The sequence below is a fragment of the Acanthopagrus latus genome, chromosome 11 (assembly GCF_904848185.1).
Source record: "Acanthopagrus latus isolate v.2019 chromosome 11, fAcaLat1.1, whole genome shotgun sequence".
Classification (NCBI taxonomy): domain Eukaryota; kingdom Metazoa; phylum Chordata; class Actinopteri; order Spariformes; family Sparidae; genus Acanthopagrus; species Acanthopagrus latus.
The window spans coordinates 6,560,188-6,582,582 of NC_051049.1; the positions used below are offsets into that span (position 1 = coordinate 6,560,188).

The 22,395-nt window shown below is 43.2% G+C and overlaps 1 protein-coding gene across 1 annotated transcript; it reads right to left on the reverse strand.

Annotated features, from left to right (window-relative positions):
• Positions 1–1,530: 1,530 nt before the first annotated feature.
• On the reverse strand, positions 1,531–21,296 carry LOC119028209 (cadherin-24). The gene is made up of 15 exons (XM_037113894.1): positions 21,153–21,296; positions 20,959–21,021; positions 17,787–18,628; positions 13,688–13,982; positions 12,751–12,870; positions 12,237–12,404; positions 8,805–8,986; positions 7,931–8,187; positions 7,705–7,841; positions 7,418–7,539; positions 6,029–6,146; positions 5,599–5,907; positions 5,260–5,452; positions 4,745–5,144; positions 1,531–3,251 (listed from the first exon to the last, which is right to left on the reverse strand). Exons 3-15 carry the CDS (start codon positions 18,456–18,458, stop codon positions 2,376–2,378), a joined length of 3,849 nt encoding a protein of 1,282 aa, XP_036969789.1. The 5' UTR covers positions 18,459–18,628; positions 20,959–21,021; positions 21,153–21,296; the 3' UTR covers positions 1,531–2,375.
• Between the last annotated feature and the right edge of the window lie 1,099 nt (positions 21,297–22,395).

Genomic DNA, 22,395 nt, shown 5'->3' on the forward strand with positions numbered 1-22,395 from the left:
TTTTTGTTGTCGTAATCACAAAAATTGAGGGAGAACAAGACAGAATGTGACATTGTGTTTACAGAATACTGCAGCGACTATCATTTATTATAACATGTTTAACATTATTTCACAGTAGTGCTGCTTTCTGTAAAGATACAGTAAACGTAGGCGCTAGTTAAAAATATTGTGCTCTACAGAGATGTAATGTTCACTCATCTATTCTGTTGCTTGAAATTGACACTGATTGTTGTCATAAATATTTTATCTTTTAACACTTTTTCGTAGAATAAAATAGAATTGGGTCCGCTCCCTTCACCTGTGATGTTCATACTGTCCCTATGGTCCATATTAAGTCTTAAAATAGATATTTAAGTCCCACATTGTCCCACAGCAGCAAGCCTAGTAAACTTTTTAAAAAAACATACTGACAGACTGTTTGTCTCTGTGAACTAAAGTCTATATCTGCTTGAATCTATTTGCGATATTTAGATTTTTAAGATGAGTTCTGTTGTGCTTTCTGGATCAATATTTACAGCTGCTGTGTTGTTTTATTAGCATTTTACAGCCGAAGCAAAGCTGCAGTTTGCCTGTCGAGCTGCAGGTGGCACCGTCGCACCGTCAGCTGCTGTCCTCCACTTCACAGCACTCCTGCTGGCACTCTTTAAAGTGCGTGAATGGCAATACGCCTTTTAGACTTTTGAATTTCAAACATATTTTAATTTACTGTTATTCTATTTTCGGTCTAACTTTTCTTTTCTTTTCTTTTCTTTTTTTTTGAAGTGGTAATACTCTCACACTTTAACTTGCTTCTATATTTAGTTCATTGTTAAATTAAATCTGTTCCAGATCTCTAGGTGAGGACGTGTCTCGCGTCTCATGTCTTAATCACTTGTACAATGATATTTCTGGATTATGCCGGCTACACGCTGTGCTCTGACAATATGCAGCGTGGTGGTGACTCGTCAGCATTTGGCACTTCATGTAATATCCCACTCCTCTTCCTCTGCATTTCATTCTCTTGCCTGAGGAGTCCCGTCTCTTTTTTTTTACACCTCATTTTTTCTTGTCAGTACGCCAAAGATTTTCTGTCAAATTTAGTTCTGAGGCATCGCAGTCTTATTAGAGCGGCGGCTGATTAACACCTTAATCCCAACTGAAGAGGTGGACAGAAAGTGGGAATAATTGCAGGAAGTCAAACACATTTTTATCATATTATTGAAAATAATGTTGTTAAAACTAATCCTGATACCTTCTGAATAATAAATGAACTTTGAAATAGCGGAAGAAATGAGTCATTGTCGCGCGACAGATTGCCTGAATGACACGTCCTTAAAATACTGATTTCGTCCGCGTCTGCCTCTGTGTTCTGGGCTCGTCAGGAGAACAATGCCTGTGTGTACTGCATCGCGTAATGGCTTTTGCCTAATTTTGTCTCTTTAAAACGTGGGAGATAAATAAGCCTTTGGAGATAATTCTAGACGAGCAGACGCAAACACAATAGTGAATTATAAATAATCTTGTGTGGGTGAAATTACGGGGAGCACTGTATATTGTAAGGCTGCAACAGTTTAATAACTGAACATCAGATGCTTAATTTCCTGTGTGGATTCCATTGAATAGCCTCCATCCACTCCCAAAAGACCGTCCACTCTGGAGCAATAAAGCATGAGTTGATGTTTATCTACGTATGGACATCATTTACTGTACTTTCACAACATCTTTGACAGTGACAATCTAATCATTTCTAACTGTGTGCAAATTGCATAGTGAGCAGGTTTTTTTTTTTCTACTGACTACTCGCTGGAGTTTGACTCTCTCTACAGAGCTACAGAATACAAATACTTAAGACTCGTCGGAGAGGCTCAGTGAGCTCGTGGCAGTGAAGGCCTACATTACTGTACGCTTGTGTGGTCTGAAAAACTCCCCAATTCAAATGCAAATCCCTCATTCAGATTCCGAGTACTTCCAGTGAGCGTGCCCCTATTAAACTATCAATATTAAATATCACAACTCTGGTCAATATTTGATGAGGCCTATTTTCTAACAATGCAGCTTTCAGGGCTCAGAATCAATATTTCAATAAAAGTTAATTTTTCATAACTTTCACTTTGAAAGCCCAAGTGCATTATTAATATGAGATACAAGAGAAGTGTGAAAAGTGACAGATTCCATATGCATCTTATGAACATAGTGGAGGTGAAAACTATACGCTGTGCACTGATTCCACCACAAAATCTCAGCTGTACTGTCACAGCTGCCTGGATTCCTCCTGGCAGGGGGGGAAACAAGGAGATTTCTGTCAGAGGCTGTGTTTTTTTTTCCACCCCTGCTGTGTTTAAAACACATCACTGTCGAGAAAGTCCTCTTCTCTCTAACTGTTCTTTCATCGCAATCTAGAAATCCCATTTCTGCAGTTCTTTTTCTCTGCCCTCTTGTTTACGAGTCTTATCGAGAGTGGCCTCTGCAGTCTCCCCTCCCTCGGTCACTTGTGTCTCTCCTCCTCCTCCTCCTCCTCCTCCTCCTTCCATCTCCTTCTCCCTCTCTCTGATGATCTCCACCAGCCGCTGAAACTTCTGGTTTAGCTCCTCCATCCCTCCCACCACTCGCCCGTCGTCCTTCTCTCCGTCGCTCTCCAGCGAACTCAGTGACTCAGCCCTTGAATCACGGCCCTCGAACTCATAAGTCTGCAGTGAGTCATAGGGCGGCTGAGACAGGTCAAAGGTGACCTGATCCAGACGGATATTCAGGAGGTCTTCCATGCGAAGCGGCTGCGGGTTGGCGGCTTCTGCGCTCGCAGGCTCCGCCCCGCTCAGCCAGCCACTGTTGTTACCAAACAACCCCCCAGGTAAGGACAAAGGCTGTGGGGTCAAATCCTTTCCCTGGAGTCTGCACATGTTCAGTAGCTGCACTCCCGTTGGGTACAACCCGCTGCCGCTAGTCCCGTTCATACACGTCCCTCTGCTGTTCAGCGAGCCCACAATGCTGTACGTGTCTCCCGTCAGGTAAACAGGAGGGTTCACAGAGCTGATCTGTGCGCCGTTCGAATAATTCTGCTCTGAAACGGAGCGAATGGAGGAGTCAGTATCAATGTCGTCTAGTGTGCAGCTGGTGGCTCCAGTGCTGATCTGAGTCTGCGATGACCCCGGTCGCCCTTCCTGCTGGTTTGACGAGGAGCTGGAGTGACTTTGGCATGAAGACTCAGTTGGGTCACAGTTGGTCAGATTAGCAGTGTTGCTGGCTGGTGTCGACTCTGTTTCCGTTGGGTTCATCTGTAAGAGAGACAATGAACAAGGGAGATGTTAGATGATTCAGACACATCAAGAGATAATCGTACGGTAGCAAAGAAAGGCTGTGATGATTTAAATTTTTAATCAACTGAAAAAAGTGCTAATGGTGACATTCAATCACCTCCGAATACTTAATGCTGAAATGTAATGAAGTCACCGTATTCATTTGTATTGAATTATGTGATCCGAATAAGATAATTTTGAAGTTGCAAAGGAAAGGAAATTCAAACATGCTCCTCTTATACTGGTTGGACTCCTTTTCAAACCCTCTGTAGACCAGATGGTCAAGTTTCAATGTTTCATCTTGAAATGTGTTGAATGAATTTCTATTGAATCAGTTTGAACCTTTGGTTAAGATGATCAATACACTTACACCAGATACAGACAAAAAAAAAAGATTAGTAGCCAGTCAATTTTTAACAACCACATCTTTTGACCTGACTTGAATTCTTGAGTTTTAAAAACTGGACACCTCTGTTTGAATCATCTGCTATGCTAAGAAGCTAACATTACCAACACTAGACAGCTACTGTTAGTAATGTTAACTCACATCCACGTTACAAACATAAACTTTGCTAACTCTAGTTAACGTTTGAGCAGTACAGTACGCTGGATGCACAATGCAGAAATCAGCCATTTTTATGCCTTTTTCCTTACGGACTGTAACAACAACCAGACTGTTGATGAACAAAACACAGATACCACATGATACCGACAGCGTTATACTATTAGCCGAAAAACCTTGTTAGAAGCTTTAACTAGTTGTCAGAATTCTTATACAGGTATATAAACAGAGCAATTATTTTGGACGTGACAAATGTTTGAAAATAATTCATTCACAAACGTAATAATGTTTTTAAAACTCTGTAGATGTCTACTTTGAACGTTGAAACCGAATAAAGCTTTTTGAATATTTTACACTTGAACTTTCCATCTAATCTTGTGAATCTGTGAAAAAAAAAAAACGAAATGACAAATAACTCGCTTAAATCATTATCATTAAACATCATTAAATCAAGTTATTGAAATCACGTCACTTGTAATTACTGTTTTTCTTTTTATGTGTTCAATCTTAAAAGCACTGAAGTTTCAGCAATCAAGGCGCCACAGTCTTTGTTTCTCAATGACCTCCTTACTTTGAGTGATGGGATCCTAAAAATAACTGTTATCTTTTGAAGTTTGAACAGCTTTGGTTATTTCACATGACCGGTCATTATATTTGTGTTTATGTCTGAGCTCTTCTCACCGCTTTGATTGCATTAGTCAGGAAGCAGCTCCAGCGACTGTCAATCAAATCTGACCAAACCACACCCACGAGTTTCTGATGAGTCACACTGTTGCATATTTATTCATGACTGCTTTAGGCTATAGAGAAATACTATTATTCACTTGTTTCTACGATTCATATTCCAGTGGCCTTTCTTTGCTTCCATATGACTGCTGCTTGTTTTCATCTGTGCGTGTTATAATCTGACCTTGGCCTGATCCTGATTCGCTTCTTTCTCGGCAGCGTTTGCTTCACTGCCTTCATTTCTCTCCGTGATTTTGCTCTTCGCCAGCATGTGTTCCGCTTCGTAACAGCCAGAACTCATCTCAGGAGAGTGTAGCATGGGCTCAAAGGTGCTCTGGTTCTGGATGACAAGGGAATTGCCGATATGACCTCCGGTGAGCCCATGGGTCAGCTGCGTTAGCTGCAGACCTGCCTCCAGTGGCCCAGCTGGATAATCTCTGAGAACAGGCAGCGTGTGGATGCCATAGCAGAGGCGTCCGTACAGCGGAGCGGATCCCGGTCGCTGCTGAGGGTCCAGGCCGGGGCGCGGGTTACGACTCCAGCTGTACGTCCTGGCCCTTGGCGGATTCGGCTGCGTGTACCATCTGTGCCAAAAGATAAATGTCAGAGACGCACACAGTCGCACACAAACATGCACACGCTCCCATAAGCCACCACCGCAAGGATAAATTGTATTGTTTATTTCGGGGAGCAGCTCACATGTTTCTGTTGTTGTGCATGTGCTGTATTCTGTGCATGCTCTGCAGCGCTGTAATGTCAAAAGCAGCGGTGTCTGCTTCCCCTCCCCCCTCGTCATCATAGGATATGATGTTCTCCCTGACATCATCCTCCTCGAAGGGTGAGTGGGAGTCTCGCTTCTGATGGCGCAATGACAGCGAGAGTGCACACACCACTAAAGGGCAAAGAGGAGACACATGACCATGTACTCTACAGATGTTACAGAGGCGACCTGACACAACTGCTCAGCATCTTTCAAAGAAAGTCACAAACGTTACATTTATAGAGCTTCAGAGACTTCGGAGAACCGATCAAACCTACCCAGCAGAGTGGTGACACACGCCAGCATGGCCAGTAAAGTGACCAGACTGAAAATGAGTGACGTAGAGGCAGATGGCACAGGGAGACAAACCATGTGTCTCTCCCATCTCCTGTCCCTTTGTTTCCCTCTGTCCTCAGTCTGCATGGCCCCTCGCAGACAGGGACAAATGGTCACGGTGACCGTGCCAGTGTTGGTTAGACCGGAGGCTCCGTCGCGCAGCACAACTGGCACATACAGGGTGAGTAAGGATGAGGAGAAGCCAGGGAGGGGCTCCAAGGCTGACTGGAGCACCAGGCTGGCTGTCACACCTGATAACACAGCAAAAAAAAACACACATCAAACACGGTCAGTGCACAACAGAACCGCACCAGTTTTGGCTGGTGCCATGTTTCTGGACTGAACCTGAATAAAAGTGCTAATGGGTTTAACCTCCAGTTTCCCTGACGGAGAGGTTGAGCGCAGAGCTGGACTCTGGAGGGATGCTGAAGTGGACCGGGGTGTCTTGTCCTCCTTGATCCTTGTCGATGGCCCGCAGGACCTGAACTACCTGTAGAACACAGATCAGGATGGCATTATGTTCATATATTTTGACATTTCTCTCATTTTTACCCCTTCAGTCATCCAAACACTGTTATGAATCTGCCATCTGAAAAGCACTCTTTGGTGGAGCTGCTGAATTATTCAACATGGGATGAGGAGTTGCAAGTGGAAAAACAGCTCTGTTTGACTGCAGGAACTGATTTAAAGTTATAATCCTTGTGTTTTAAATTATTAATTATTTATTAACTACCTCTTTGTCAGTGTGAGGGGTAATGTATTATAAAGTAACACATTAGTGTACTCAGATTACTTTTCTGTGAGGAAACTGGTACATTTTGCAATAATCCGTTTGTGTTTTCCTTTTTCTGTTCTTTTGTTGCCTAAAAAAACAAAAACAAGAAAAATTCAATCCAGATCCATTTGCACTGTTTCTGTTTCACTCCTACTTCTTGGCTGGCAGTTTGCAGCCACCTGTGGATGTGTCAGGGGCTGATCACACAGAGTCGTCGCTACAGGTGCGGCTCAGACAACTCAGAAAAGCCTGTTTTGGACAAAACAGCGTGGGGCGCCTGTGGAGCAGGGCTGCATGAATACCTGCCTTCATATATAATTACTTGGAAATGAGAGGCCTCTGCCTTGCACTGAAAAGTTGAACACATTTAAACTTCTAAGAAAGAAGCGAGCATAAGCAGTGCAGGAGAGGAGCACCTGCCAGGTGCATCGTACCGTAGAAAAACAACAGTTTTTCCTGGAGATGCTTTTCTAGCATTTCGTCTCTGTGTTATCGCCCTGAGTGCGACTGTGTTGTGTCAGTTTAACTTTAGCTGGCCAGAGCGGAGTGGACAGGACACTGCTTCTGCATCATGCACTTTTCTATTTTGTAATCTCTGACCTAATTAACTGGTTCATTAGTCGCATGCTGAAATGTGATGTACTGTGGTAACATATGTGTGTTTTCCTTGTTTTCACAGAAGCAGCTGCTCGGCTAAGTTTGCTGTGTGGTCGTTAGCAGCCAAAAGTCTGCACATCTGCTGCTTAAAATAATTCAACCTTCTTCACTGCAGCTGAACTGCAAAACAGAATTAATTAGTTTCATAATTTAACATAAAAGATGATTAAGAAGCTGTCAGTAGAGTCTATATATCTAAAGGGTAAGAACAAATGTAAGGCTCTCCAACACTGCTCTCTGTACAGTAGTTTTAACTGTTGACAATAATTAATTCATTCTTACATGACTTGTTTTAAATTTTACATCCCAGAAACAAAAGTAGAACAGACCTGACCGGGGGCACTGGAGTCACATACAGACGTTGTGTACTGCCTGTCCAACTCCGGTGCATTGTCATTCTGGTCTAGTGTCTCTATGGCAACCACAACCCTTGACACGAGATTTGGATTGTCTGAAAGAAAAGGAAACCGACACTAATGGAGAAAATTACCACTGACAGTCAGTCATTTCTTTACTCCCAGTTTTGTGTTTCCAACTCAAGGCGGTGCTCTCGTTGAGATATGACCGTGGTAAGGTCTGCTGCTCATTGCACCCAGGGGCAGAGGGGCTGACATACCCCTCTGTGTGGAGATGACTGTGATATTATGCCACTGCTCCTCCTCACGGTCCAACTCCATCACCGTGCTGATAAAGCCCGTGTCAGAGGCAATGCGGAACAGCGCCTCGGGGTCTGACTGGGGATCGATGGAGTACCTGTGATACAGAAAGTAACATGTGGAGAGGGACAGTGAAGACAGCCCTGAGTGGGTGACTACATGAGTGAGTGATGGTGTAATAACCACCTGATGTTGGTGCTCTGTCCTGTGTCTGGGTCTATGGCGTGGACCCGGCCAACAGAGCAGACAGGGGGGCAGTTCTCGGACACGTCCAGATGGTACCGAGCCTGTGAGAATTGTGGCGGCTCATCAGCATTGAGGACCATGACCCGGACTGTCGTCTGGTCCTTAAAGGGGCCTTTCCTGATGTAGCGGGTGTCCACGAAAGGGTTGGCGACTTCCACAGAGAACGTGTAAGAATTGCAGGTCTCATAATCCAGCAGCTGTTGGGTGAAGAGCAGAGCTTCAATATATGATTCATATATACTGTATATGTGCTGCATATATCTCCCTGCATGCAGCGCTTCATTATTCATTTTAGAAACCTGTCTCGCTCTTTATACAACTCGTGAACAATATTCCATTCTGAAGTCATTCCTCTTTTAAAATGTGTGTTATTAATCACCAGCCTCTTCTTGCTTCACCCTCCACATCCTCTTAATTTAAGATTTCACTGAGCAATAATTATTTTTGAATGCCCCGTGCTTAAAAGCAAAAAGAAAAGTTCACACCGGCTGCCTTTAACACGACCAAATCACTTCAAACGAGCTACAATTTTTCACACCAGCCGCTTATTAGTTCATTGTTACTCGTTAATTGCTCTTGCGGAGCCTTGGGAGTCTGAACCTGTTGACAACAAAGTGTGTTTGAGCGGCGTAATGAAATGTTACTCAAATTAATTTGCAACACCCGACAAAAGCAAATTCACTTAATCTCTGGAAACATCTCACATTAGATGTTTTTTTTTTTTCCTCATTAGCAGACCACCTACGTGTAGCTTCAGCCTGGGCTATTATGAAAACCTTTAATGAACCACTGCTTGTGACACGTCGTCTCTCACCTTGTTCAGAACAATAACAGCCTCGTGGTTTCTTCCTGTTAGATTGAATATCTCAGCCTCCTCACTGTCCAGGATCGTAAACTCCAGCAGTGCGTTTTCTCCCAGATCGGGATCGGTGGCGGTGAGGCGGCCCACCTCCACACCCGGTGCTGCGAGCTCAGATATAGAGAATGACCACGCACCTGCGGGGAGGAAAAGAATGAATAGTTCTGAGCTCAGTGGGACGGTGACGGAGCTCCATTTAGTGTGATTTTCAGTTTTTTTAGTCACAGTAATCATTCCACCTGTCAATTCTGGCTTTTAAAAAGATCCCTCTTAATGCAAATGCAAATCTAGGAGGTGATGGAATAAATCTGCAGGCGTCATTGTATGTTCAGTATAAAATCAAGTGTTTTCCATATCGATAAATTAGTTTGAATGTACATTATTTTCCTTGTTCCGCTGCAGTGTAAAGACAGATTTCTTTTTACTAAAATAAACTGTGACTTTTGAAGATGCCCACTTAATATAAATAACTCAGACTGCTGAAGCCTCACATTAAATTTGGATAACTTTTAAATGCACGTTTGCACATAATATGGACTGTGGGTTTGGAATTGTGCCAGGAAGTGAGGGAGCGGAGAGAGCGGAGGAACGTTTGCGTGTTTTAAGACCGATAAAAATGTGAAAATATTCTGTCAGTGTCTCTCATTAGTACCTCACCTTACAAACACGCTGTACTTCATCCACACACTGCACATTCTGGACATTTTCTCATTTTTTATGCTGAAATCATTCGTCAAAAAACAGAATATATCCTTTGTAAACCGAATATCTGTGGGGTTTTGAAGCGTTTATCAGACAAAACAAGCTATCTGAAGATATCACTTTGGTCTCTTGGAACTCTGGATGGACTTTACTTACTATGTTACGACCATTTTATCAGCCAAAAAACCGATAATGAAAGTTTTCACAAGTTACAGTCTTAATTCTAACGCTGGTGGCATAGCATTTGGTCCGCCTTATCACTTCTTTGGTCTTAACTAAAATATGGCATGACATTTAATATAAACATTCAGAAGATCTTTCATATAGCACCACCAACAAGCCAAAATGTGTCCAGTGCTTTGGCGCATGACTGCATATTACAAAACTAACATAATTCCCATCAGCCTCGGCTATATTCTGCGTTTAGTACTAATTAGTATATCTTAGCATGCTTACACTCTAAAAAGAGGTGGCGATGATAAATATTCTACCTGCTAAACATAAAATGTTAGATTTGTTGTTTATTATTATTATAGGACACATTTTCACAATAATTAAGTTGTTCAACTGAATAGTCAATTGAAAGAAAACGATTTGATAATGGCTTAAATCTCACATTTCAAGCAAAATGGCAAACATGATGATTTTTTCCCCTCTATTTTACACCATGTCGTACAGTAAATAGAATATCTTTAGTTTTTGAACTGCTGGTGGGATAATTTCAGCAACTGAACGCATTATTTTGGGGCTGGGACATTTTTTAAGACTAAACATTAGTTTGTTTTTGCCCTAGTTTCTTTGTTTGATCTCTAGACAGACAATGTCGCCTGTTTGATGTCTCTAGATTTGCACTTGTTTCTGAAGTTTAATCGTCTGTACTCATCGATTTTATCCTTTCTTTTTTCAGCCATAGTATCAATTCACTTACAATGCTAACAGAGACTGGTAAAAAAAAAAAAAACAGTAAGCTGCTCTACACACTCGGAGCTGAAGAGTGAGTTTACTGCGTTAGCTAAGCCTATCCTGTCCGGTGGACCGACCGCTGCTGGGTAATGTAAAAAGCGTCACCAACTATGCAGCGTTTGTGATTTTCTCCAGGATTGTTGCCAAATGGGTCTCAATAAAACTTTGACTTACCCCCAGATGGGCGTGGTTTTGTAGGACAGGGCAGTGTACGCTTCGGCGAGCTCCATGACAGTCTCAGCTCGTGCCCTGAGAGCACTTTGTTTTTCAATAATTTATGTATTTGACCTCAGATCTTTGTGCATTGAGGTGATAATCTGCCTTGTAAGACTGTTCTGGTGGTTTCTGAGAAGTTCTCTGCCTGAAAACCTTTTGGAAAAGTAGGTCTTTAGGTGATTTAGTATAAAAATGCTCTATTGCTGCAGTCCAGGCTCTTGTCCTGTTGAGCTTTGTTTCATGGAATTTGATCATCATGCACACAACACAACACACTGTGTGAGGCAGGCTGAAGGTTTTTAGGGAGTCCCGTCATCTGTAATACTGTAGTTGCAATGGTTTTAATCAGTAGGTCATGGGCTCAGTCACTCATTCGGCAATAGACAGTGACTTATCAGACATGTATTTCAATAAACATCTTTCAGATTATTACTTAAAGCTTTGCTGAGTTAATCTGTTCTTAAGTCGGTGATCTGTGACGGGGTCCTGTCATTTACTTGGCATCACATGATCACTTGTGATGCTCCAAATTCAGAGAAATGCTTTCGTTTAATCAGAGCAGTGCTACCTCACTGATTATTAATCATTTAAATCCTCCACATTATGAAGATCATTTGAAAAAACACACCGCCCCTTCCCTCGCATTCAAAGAGCATACTAAATGAAGCGTTTGCTTAAACTGTGGCATTATTGTCAAACAGAAAATAATGACCTTGAATAGAGGTGATGGTGGCGGTGGCGGTGGGGAGATATGGTCAGGTATCAGTAAATAAATAACGCACTGCTGGCATTTGGAAATATTAAATTGCTTCTATAAAGCTCTGTATTGCAGCACAATATATCAACGAGAGGAAAGGGGGCTTTAAACATGAAGATGAATGGCAGTAAACAGAGACTGTCAGGGAGAAGAAGTAGAGACGAGGAGGGGGGGAAATGCGAACAGGGGAGAGAGGTAGTATATAGAGAAATGCAGTATATGTCTCAAAGTGTTAGACACATTCTGCAGTGATTTTACTGTCTATTGAAGCAGAAAGCACTGAACTTTAAGATGAAATATTAATAGCATGGAACAGGGAAAAGCTTGGATAAGAAAAAAGCAGACATGATCTTTCACTTTTCGTCAAGGCACAGTCCATTTGAATCTAAGGGACCAAACGGGAGTGAATGTTAATGCCACTCATCCTGGCAAAGGTTATGTTCCTCAGACTGACGTTAACAACAATGATTAGGATGAGTGAGTCAAATAAAAATCTGGAATACCGACTGACAAGCTACTTTACAGCTTATATCTTATCTTTCCCCTGTCAGGACTACTAGGACCCAGAGGAGGCAAAAAAATATCAGACTGCTGTCACAAACGCCGTTACAGGATGTTTAATCATTTTAATCTTTACTTACTCACACATGCATGCACACACACACACACACACACACATACTACTGCTGCTGCAGAGATTGAAAGCAGCCGACAGTAAAGTGGCAATCTGATAACAGCACAGCGCTTACTCCTTCTGAAGTGAGGGGGGTTGTCGTTGACATCAGTCAGACGCACGGTGATGGTAGTAGTGCCTGATAATCCACCCAAATGACCTCCCATGTCTTTGGCCTGGAGGACGACCAGATATTCATCCCGAGTCTCACGGTCCATGTCAGGTACTGCTGTCCGCAGGACGCCTGGTGGAGAGCGGGAGGGGGGAGAGCGTGACACTGAGCAAAAATCATAACTGCAACAGATTTCACAGTGACACAACGTCTCTGGAAATCACCATCAAAGTGAGCCGGATGCATATATTTTGGAATTAGGACTTTGAAAAACATACGACTCCAGGCTGCTTTCCGTCTCTCAGCAGATCGTATGAAATGCGAGTTAAATGTTCTTATCTACATTGGACATATGGTAGCTATAAGATATAACATATCATTTAAAAACCACACCACGGGGGTTTATGTGTAAAGTGTAATCATATGCTGGTGAGGTGTTTTATGGCAAACAGCTGTGAGGGGGATGTATAGCACAGACCTGTTTGAGGGTCCACGGAGAAGTAGTCCTGGCCGTGTGTAATCGCATACACCAGCCGGGCGCTGTTCCCATATGTCGGATCATCAGCATCTCTGGCTGTGACTTGGATTATCGACGTTCCTGTGAAAGACAAGCGTCGTCAAAGGTGATAAGTCAAACGGCTCTTTTGAACGTAAAGCACTTAAAGCTGGTGGCTGGTTCATAAGCTTTAAGTGATACTCCACCCCAATGTCTGCCTATTGAACACCAAGTGCTTACAGCTGTAGGATTAAAAGCATAATGCACTCCTCTGCTGTTTATCTGTATGCGCTGCATCTTTAAAATGTTCATCTTTTTGACAAAATATGACTAAACAGCCTGTTTTCATGGCGAGCAATTGCCCTTGAATCTCTGGAGCTGTGCCAGAAGCAGCGTGTTTAGCCTCATTCTGGCAAAACTATGATTGTTTGCAAGATACCAAGAATGTGTTTGGACAAGAGGGAAAGTCGATTACGCTGCTGCTGATGGCTTAGAGCTGCAGTGATTTTGCCTGATAGCTGACATGGGATTAATCCGGAACTATTTTGATAATAATTACTGGTGTCCGTCACTGTCGAGCAAAGATGTCAAGATATTCTTTATCTTATGGGGATGGGGGGGTGTTGTTCTGTCGTCAACCCCCCCCATCTAAATGCTAACTCCTCCTCAGGTTCTGGGACGTTGTGATGGGCATTTTTCACCAGTTTTCTGAAAATTTTCATTACATTATCTCAGTCTCATGAAATATGTGGCTCCGCATAGAGCAGTGCTGGTATAGCCAGTTTGGTCCAAGAAATTCTGCTGTGAAAACTCATCGTTATTGGAAACTAGTGGAACCTAATTTCAAAAAGACCACAGCTGCATCTAGACCCTTTTCAAGTGGTTTCAGGCGGAGAATCACTTTATAAAAATTCTCTACCTATGTGTGCCATCTCCGGCACCATGGCAACATAGGGTTCATCAGGAAAGATGGGCGGGTTGTCATTGATGTCCTGCACCCTGATGATGAACTCGGAGGAGGGCTCCAGGGCTCGGCCGGTCTGACGGTCTGTAGCTGTTGCGATGAGACGGTACTGGTCCTTCTCCTCCCGGTCTAAAGACTTGGTGACATGTATGTTTCCTGTGTTGCTGTCGATAACAAACACAGAGCCCACTCCCTCTCCCTCCAACAGATACTTAGTGCGGCCGTCTCCTTTGTCCATATCTGTGTGCAGCTGGAAAACAAAAACATGCAGAGTAAATGACTGCAGCGCCTTCAGGCAACATCGAGTTCACACACAGTTTGCAGGTATCGCTCATTAACTCTCATCTATTTGTCTGGCGAGCAGTGCAAACATGTCTATGTGAAATGGGTGATTTATGTTGAGAAGGGATGCGCTCAGTGAATCTGAAATGAATGGCACCAGGTGTGGAAGATACATATGGGACCAGGATGAGTACTGATGCATACAGCTAATTAACTCACTGGACCAAACATGCCACTGGGAGTTTGTTGAGGTTAAAACCACGTCGACGTGGACAGTGGTCCCGCACATGTCCTACATGTATGTTCACAGATGCATTCTGCTAAACCAGGCTGCAAATCTCTCCTGTCTCTTCTATCCATCTGTCCCTTTTCTTCCCCGTCTTGTAAATCCATCTGCCTTAACTCTCTTGTACCTTTTAAACCACCTCTTTCTCCAGTCCTTGTGTGTGTCCCTCTTTTCATCAAGTTACCTCAGTTACACAGAATGCCCATCTGCTCACATTTCTCCAGCCCCTCCACCACCACCTCCGCCACTTCCACCCCCCCCACCCTCTCTGACTGTCTGTTATGCTCTCTGGTGCAGAATACACGTTTGGTATTTAATGGCAGAGTGGATATTAGTGCGAGCTAGGTAGGTAAAAGGCCAAACACACAGAAATAGAAAAGCTAAAGAGATTACTCAGCCTTCATCACTCTGAGCTTTCTGACCAGGAACCTTCACATCTCTCTACCCTTAAGGCGCATCTGCACATGTTCATAATCCATAAGGCTTACTCACAACCTCTGCGGCGGACCTCAGATACTCAAGAGAAATAAAGCCTCAATTTTTATTCGGCTGCAACAATGACGGTTTACAAATTTACAGAAAACGATTTTTGAAGTAATTTTGTCGCAGAGAATTAGAGAAATGTAATTGCCTGCATAATGATACGTGTATAATTAGTCGACTCATTTGTGCGCTTAAGACAGATGTGTGCAGTATCTATATTCCAGCATAACGCATGTTGACGGCATGATCGTGCACACTGCACGGCATGCAGGCAGGGACCAGGAGAAAATATAAGATTAGTGTATATTCCGTGTGTGTGTGTCTTGGAGGATAAAGTTGGGGATTATAGAAACTCATGATAGCATACCCTACAAATTGCTAGATAAGGGACTCAGGGTTTTTTTATTCATCCCTCCACCCACATCCCTCTCCCTCCTTTCTTCCTTAAAGCGTGCTTCGATTTTGAGCCCACACTTCACCACGAGAGACATCTTTGTCAGAGCCTGTTCCTATCTCGCTCCCCTGCTCTTTGCTCTCCCCCTCCGCTCACCCGCTCTGCTCCATCCTCTCTCTTTCTATCCTTCTAGTCCTCTTCTCCTCACTGTCTAATTGCTGGCTCAGTCCCGCTGTGCTTCAGTCAGCATGGAAAAACACTCTCATGGTGGGGAAGAAATTTATCCACCCCGTACAAAACAAAGCTAGAAAAAAAAAAAAAAAGGAAATTGTCTCTTCCAATTGCTTTGTCACTTTCTCTCCTACTCTGTAATCTGAATTTTCCCCTCCTCTCACTCATGTGGCGCATCCACCTCTGGGGTTTATACTGCTTTATTTGGCAGCCAAAATCTCCCTCCTTTGCATGGGTTGGAGCACCTGTGATTCGAACAGCTGATAACTCACCTCGAACCTCGTACCGGCAAAGGGTTTGAAAAGATAATCTCTCTATTTCTGGCAGAGAGACTGGGCTGCCTCTGAGAGGAAAACATGCTTCCAACCCCCTCGCAATGCAGGGTTGCTTTATTACATGAATATCAACATCAACACTATGCTTGCCGCGGAATGAGCAGCCTCGCGTGTCTCCTGATTGCTTTAACACCCCTCCCTGACTGTACCAATAACAACCAGAGAAGAAGATTAAACATTTATGAGGTGTATACTGCACTGGTAAGAATCCAATCTAGACTGTCACTATAAAGTATACTGCTAGCTACAAAGTGGCTGGCAGCATTCCATGTTAGCGTTACAGCTGATATAATCCTACTCTGAGTATACAGTAGCTGCCAGCAGCTGCATTAGTGTGGAGCGCCTGACTGTGAAATGCTACAAGTAAACCCCAGGGATCCCAACGGTTCAGGTGTGCAGTGGATTAAATCATCTCAGACACATTTGGAGTTGCGACACCGACAGCAGTTGAAGGTTGCTGGTGTGGCGACTGTAAAGTCTCGAGAATGTGACACGACAAGTGGGGGGGGACTGCTGCACAAACACTGCAATTACACAGAGTTATATTTGTTCCTCATTAATGATACAACTGGAGAGTCTCCGCAAGCATGCAACTTTGATTTTTAGATGCACCCGTTATCAGGCAAAGGAAATAAATCTATTTGGTCTTCAAGAAATGGATCTGCATGTTCACAGTATCTCTGTTGCGCTTAACATCTCTGTCGTGCTCTCGGGTTGCCCACTCAACTGGACAGAACATGGAGTGAATTTCAGAGGAATACAAAGTCAATAAAACTATGTAAATAATATATTATATTTTAAATAACTGAATTTAACTTGAAAACATTTAAAATTGCTTTTTGAATCTGCCTTATAGACATGGAGACCAAAGGGAAAAAAGGAGAGACTGGAGGAAAATAACAGGAAGTAAAGCTGAGGACTGAAGTCAGTCTGAGGCTGAGCTGTACAGAAACACACAGACAAACATAGCTTTTATCTAGTCTGAGAGATAAAGCTAGCTAAATTTGAGTAGTGCCATGAACAACATATGTCACCAACAGCAACATGGCCGTCACCTTTGGCACAGGACAGTATTACAACAGGTGAACATCCCAACAGGTCTGGCCATATTGCAAAATGAGGAGCTTTGGGAGTTGAACCAGGGGACCAGTTCAACAGAGTTTCAGTATGGGTTTGAGTGTCCTTAATGCAAAAGTTAGGTATAGATTTATGTATTTACTGTACGTTATACTAACAAACTAAGAGTTTCTTGAGTTGAAAAATTATGATTGACAAAAATTGTATGTGTAAATTCACATGTAATTCAAATGAATATGGCCTACTGTATATATCTTTTTCTGAAATACTGTCACATGATGCTCCACTGTTCCAGTGCTTCGCTCCTAGTATAATATTCAGATCGGCTGGAACTGTGCCACATTTTCCCCATAGGGCAGCCTTCATAAAAGAGACATGTGCAACACTCGACAGGACACTATCAACTACATACAAGGTCAACTGTTACTCTTTGTATTATGGATTTTAAATCCATGGAGGTTTTGTTTGCACGCGATCATCCCATTGTAAAGCCTACAGAACAAGTGAGGCCAAACAGCCAGTGAGAGAAACACTTGTGCCAATGTGCAGTGAGCCGCACAATGCGATGCAAACTTAAAATAAATTAAAACTTCTTTGTGTTATGTGCACAGCAAGTTATTTTAATTCAAATGAGTGGGCACCATCATTGAGTCTGGTATCTAGTTTTTATAATACATTTGTGGAATATGCAGGAAATTGAGAGAGGAAATGAGCCTGACCGAGTTATAGGAAGGTTCACCGTGTACCTCTGTGGATCATGGCTCACCAATATGTTCATTTATGAAACATGTAAATAAATGTGTTGTGCAGAAAACATATTAGTTTTCTCAGAATGAAATTACTGTCTACAAAAAATGTTCATGTGCTTGTAAAAAATATGTTCCGATGTTTTCCTCTTAGCACAAATATAACTCCACACAATGAGGTACAGGTTATTCACATGCTGATTGGCTGACAGCAGCTTACCCGGCCAATAAGCACAGGCTCCGGTCCCCTGTACTCCTCGATCACAAAGAACTGATTCCAGAGCCAGCTCCTCCGGCGGCGGGCACGAGGCTCCGTTCCCAGCAGGTACGGCCCAGGCCGGATGTCTTCAGACTCCGTGACCCATTTAGATTGGCCCCACGTCCTCTCAGGCAGAACGTCAGCGACACCTGTCTCCAAATGGAGCTCAGGCTGGAGAGTGTACTCCTCCTCTGAACTCAGCTCTAGACTCTGCTCATTAATTACACCTTCAACCTCTCCATTAGTCAAATTGCTTTTTTTCGCGTGGTTCAGACTGAGTCCAGGGCTATGTTTAGGTATTAAAGGTTTGGCAGTTGATATAGGATAACTAAGTGTGTCTGTTTGCCTCAGTATTTCTTCCTTCAAATCAAGATCATTGGTTTTTCTGTCATTTAGACTTAAAGCCACATTTGGCAGGGTTCTTACATCATCCTTTGCATTCTGAAGCGGGCTCTCCGATTCTTTGAAACTCACAAAAAAGTTTTCGACCGACTCAGGATAAAGTGAAACTTGTCTTTTGGTTGATGTTGCTTGCAAGTCCCGCTCTTCCTCCAAAAGGCCAACAGCCACTGAAATGCCACTTCTTTCCCCTTTACAGAATAAAAGAAATAGAAGCACAACCTGCGCTGCCATCGCTAGGTTATAACTGATCAAAGAATAACTGATGAAAGGTTGATCAGATCCAAGTTTTCATGGTGGTCCATCTTTTGCTGTTGTTCGATGCGTCTCCTTCTGCCTCAAGTTTCTTCTCCAAAGTCTTCATTTTGTCACCCCAAGCAGCACACAATGCTGCACAGGATCACCTGAGAGAAGACAGACTTATTATGAATTCAGTGCCTCAAGACACAGAAGTGAAAAACAAAGATACGTTGACATTTTACTCATTATCTTATGAAGAGGAGATTCGATACGCTGAGTCTTTTTCCACTGTTTGTTGAACAGCTTTGTTTGCTAATCTGAGCTCTCTGCCAGCAGCTGTAAAAATAGCTGTGAGTTTTGTTCAGAAATTATGAACATCACGGTCTGATAAGAAATTACCTAGAATTCCCTCTATACCAGATGTTGTTATTCATATCATCCTCATTGCTTTTGTCATCGCTGTGATGTGTGAATCCCGTTATTGATCACTCAGGCATTCTCAGACAGTTAAGTCTGGTCCTAAAATTTTTCAATTAATTTAGAGCCTGAGGGTCTGGAGATGAGGTGGAGCTCGGGTACTTTACTGTTCCTCGTCACACACAATTGCCTGGACATCAGGTGATTGATGTCACCCCTAAAGATGGTCTCCCCATGCCTCAATGCCCAGTAGTGAAAGAACTCCCCCGTAAGAGATTAATTAGGCTCATAAATAATTCAATCAATGACTTGTCCTCATTTCCCAAAAGTTTAATGATCTTGAGTTTCGTTAGTATTTGAGTCAGATCCTGGCCATTGATCTTTGAAATTTGATGTACTGAAAAGTGTCAGCGGCTTAACAAGACTCAAACTGTGTAATCTCAGTTTCTCCATGCACGTTTCACCTGCATCCATCACTTCACCTGCAATGAGTGTGGATTCCCTGACATCTGTTTTTTCACCTTTATGCGTACATGGAGGCGCATATTATCTCTCACATACAAACAACGAGTCACAGATATACGTGGATGCGCTCGTCTTCGCATATTTTCAAATAAACTTTTAACGAATCTCTTTTGGAGAGATTTAAGCATCAAAATTCTTAAAAATCCTAAGGGGATTTCCGTGCATGACCTGCTATGCCACGCAGATGATTATTATTGTGTGGCTATGACATCAGTGACAATGTGCATCTGTGGCTGACTGGCTAAAGTGAAACGTATGCTTTAATTAATTTAGATGCAAATATGCAGAGTGGGCCTACACTGTAGGAATGCACACAGCCTTTGATGGCACTGAATAATATGAACCATAACATTTTCTGATATATCCAAATTGATATGCTTCAAATGAAAGGAAGGACACATGAAAATGAAACCAATGTTCTTTTACACTCCAGATACTGACCTACTTTCTTAAGAGTAGGCTTTAGAACTGAATTTAAGCATTTGATCACAGTTACAGTAATAGTAATTACCAATCTCTTCACTGCATTACTTCTTAAAAAGAAATTCATCCTTGAGATGTTTTTTTTCGCACTCCAATTACACCAATTCCAGCTCTCTGCGTGTAATGCTTCATGTTCAGCATTTGCATCTGTTTGCCTTCATCTTAAATCTTGCAGAATACAAGAAAGCGGTTCATCCAAAAACACTTTTGTCTTCCTTGCTTGTGTATTAGAAACGTCTGAGCTCTGAGCTTACATTTCTCCCCTACTAGCTTTGCTCCGAAAACCACGTTGCCAGCAGTACATGTCATTCACTGTTGTTTGAAGTCTTTAGAGTGTGTGAGTGCGTATGAGATATGTGTGAAATGTAAGGCAGGGATAGAGGATGAAAGCGTGAGGACGATTTGCTGTTGCCAGCTCAGAATGGAATGATGTGCGGTGACATAGCTCTAAATTGCAAATCGCTGTTTCAGTCTCACTTCATTCTGCATCGAGTCGCTCAGCTGCAACACGGCTACTTCATTTTTATTAAAAATAGCCCGTGCATGTCAGACCTTTTACATAGGGAAAAATGGGAGACGGAGGGCAGGGAGGGGATGGGTTGAGGGGAGGTGGTGGGGCTGCATTGAGAGGAGGGCAGCCTCCTCTTTACAGACATGGACAGATCTCCTCTGGCTTTCTCTCCTGCCATTCGTCTTAATGCTTATAGACCCCTCATCCATTCTCTCCTGCGACTAGAAATCTCTTAAGTCTCTCCAAATCAGACTGGCCGGGAGAGTCCAACTGTACTCAGCACATCAGTCACCTAACTGTAGCCAAGGTTTGACACCCAGACAGCTTAACCTTAAGTGATTCAAGAGCGTAAAAAGCCCTGATGCTAAGCAAGTATTTGGCCATGTCATGACAAAATGCCTCTGTGGGAACAAGGTGCTCGGTCTCTATCTATTTATGTATGAGATGATAATGCCCTCTTAGACACCACATTATGTTGTAAACACAGAGACGTTACATTTCTCAAGAGCACATGATTGCACATGACACACACACACACACACACACACACACACTTACATCTGGACTGCTTGTTAGCCTCTCCAGTGGAGATACACTAAACAGCCCGGAGCGTGACCTTGCCTTGTTGGAGGAAGCAGGAAAAATGACCCAGTTGATGCATGTTAATGTGATTTACACACTTGGGCTAACTATTATAATGAATACAGCGACCCAAAAAATTAAAAAAAAAAACATGGCTGTCGGCTACTAACCGACGTCCAGCGAGCCAGCCCCCCTCCCCGCACGCGGCAGGTGAGGAAGGCGCGCAAAAGCGAGCGCTCGCGCACACTTGCACCAACGGCACCGATGTCCAAAAAGAATGCGGAGCACCGGCCCCACCATCTGTCAGAGAACCGGTGCCTCAGCTTCGGTCATGTTTCCAAGCCGTCCCTCTGGGTAACGTCTTCCCCGTGGCGTCAAGACAGGCGAAATGTTTTTTTTTTCCTTCTCTTTTGCTTCCAACTGACGGTTAAAAAAAAAAAAAAACAGTTGGAAAAAAAAAAAACCGCCGCGCCGCGTGCACAAACTGAACGGTTAAAGTAAGCTAGGTAGCCGGGCGAGTGGAAACTTGTCATGTCCGTGTGTGAGGGACGGTTAAGAGGCTTGACTTAAATGAACTAGTGAGTCGTGAAGATTAGATTTAAAAAAAAAAAAAAAAAGTGCTTTGGTAGAGTAGAATGAAGCTTACCGTGCGTTCGCTGCTCCGCTCCGCTCCGCTCCGCTCCGCTCCGCCGGTTCCGTGGTGTAACGGAGCTGAAATGATCCAACGTGGGAAAGGATGCCGAGGTTCATCTGAGCTCAACATGAGGTCTGTCCACTTAGCCCAGTCTCTCTCTCTCCGCTCTCTCTCTCTCTCTCCTCTCTCCCCTCCCTCCCTCTCTGTCTCCCTCCTCCACCTCCCCTCTCTCCATTAGTTTGTAGACGGGGGTCACCCTAAAAGCTTACTATTTTTAAGGATGCATCACACACACACAGACTCACTGTACATCCACATTGATTATTGATGATAATCACCGTTTTCATTAATCAGAATCACAGCTCTGGCTTCTCATCGTCACATTTGTCACCATAGTTCATGTCCCACAACACACAGGAGTCGTTTATGTCCCTTTCAATATTTTCTAGTTAAAGGCTGTATCATTCCCTGGAAGCAGTGTCTTATAATCTGCTTAAACATAGCCAGTCTGCATAATCATCCTCAATGTGTTTTCCCCAGTTATTCCACTCAGATTGAAGCCGGACCAGAAAATTGCTGCATTAGGAGATGAAATTTCGCCATTAGTGTTCTCCAGCTATAAAAACATGTCTACAATGTATGACTATAATTACCCCCCCTTCCTCCCCTTCCCACCCACTTTGATAGGATATTTTCTCCAGCGAGTTGAATCGTGATGGGCTTTTCTGGGAAATTGATGATCAGTTTAATATACAGGACGTAGATGCAGCGCAGTCTCT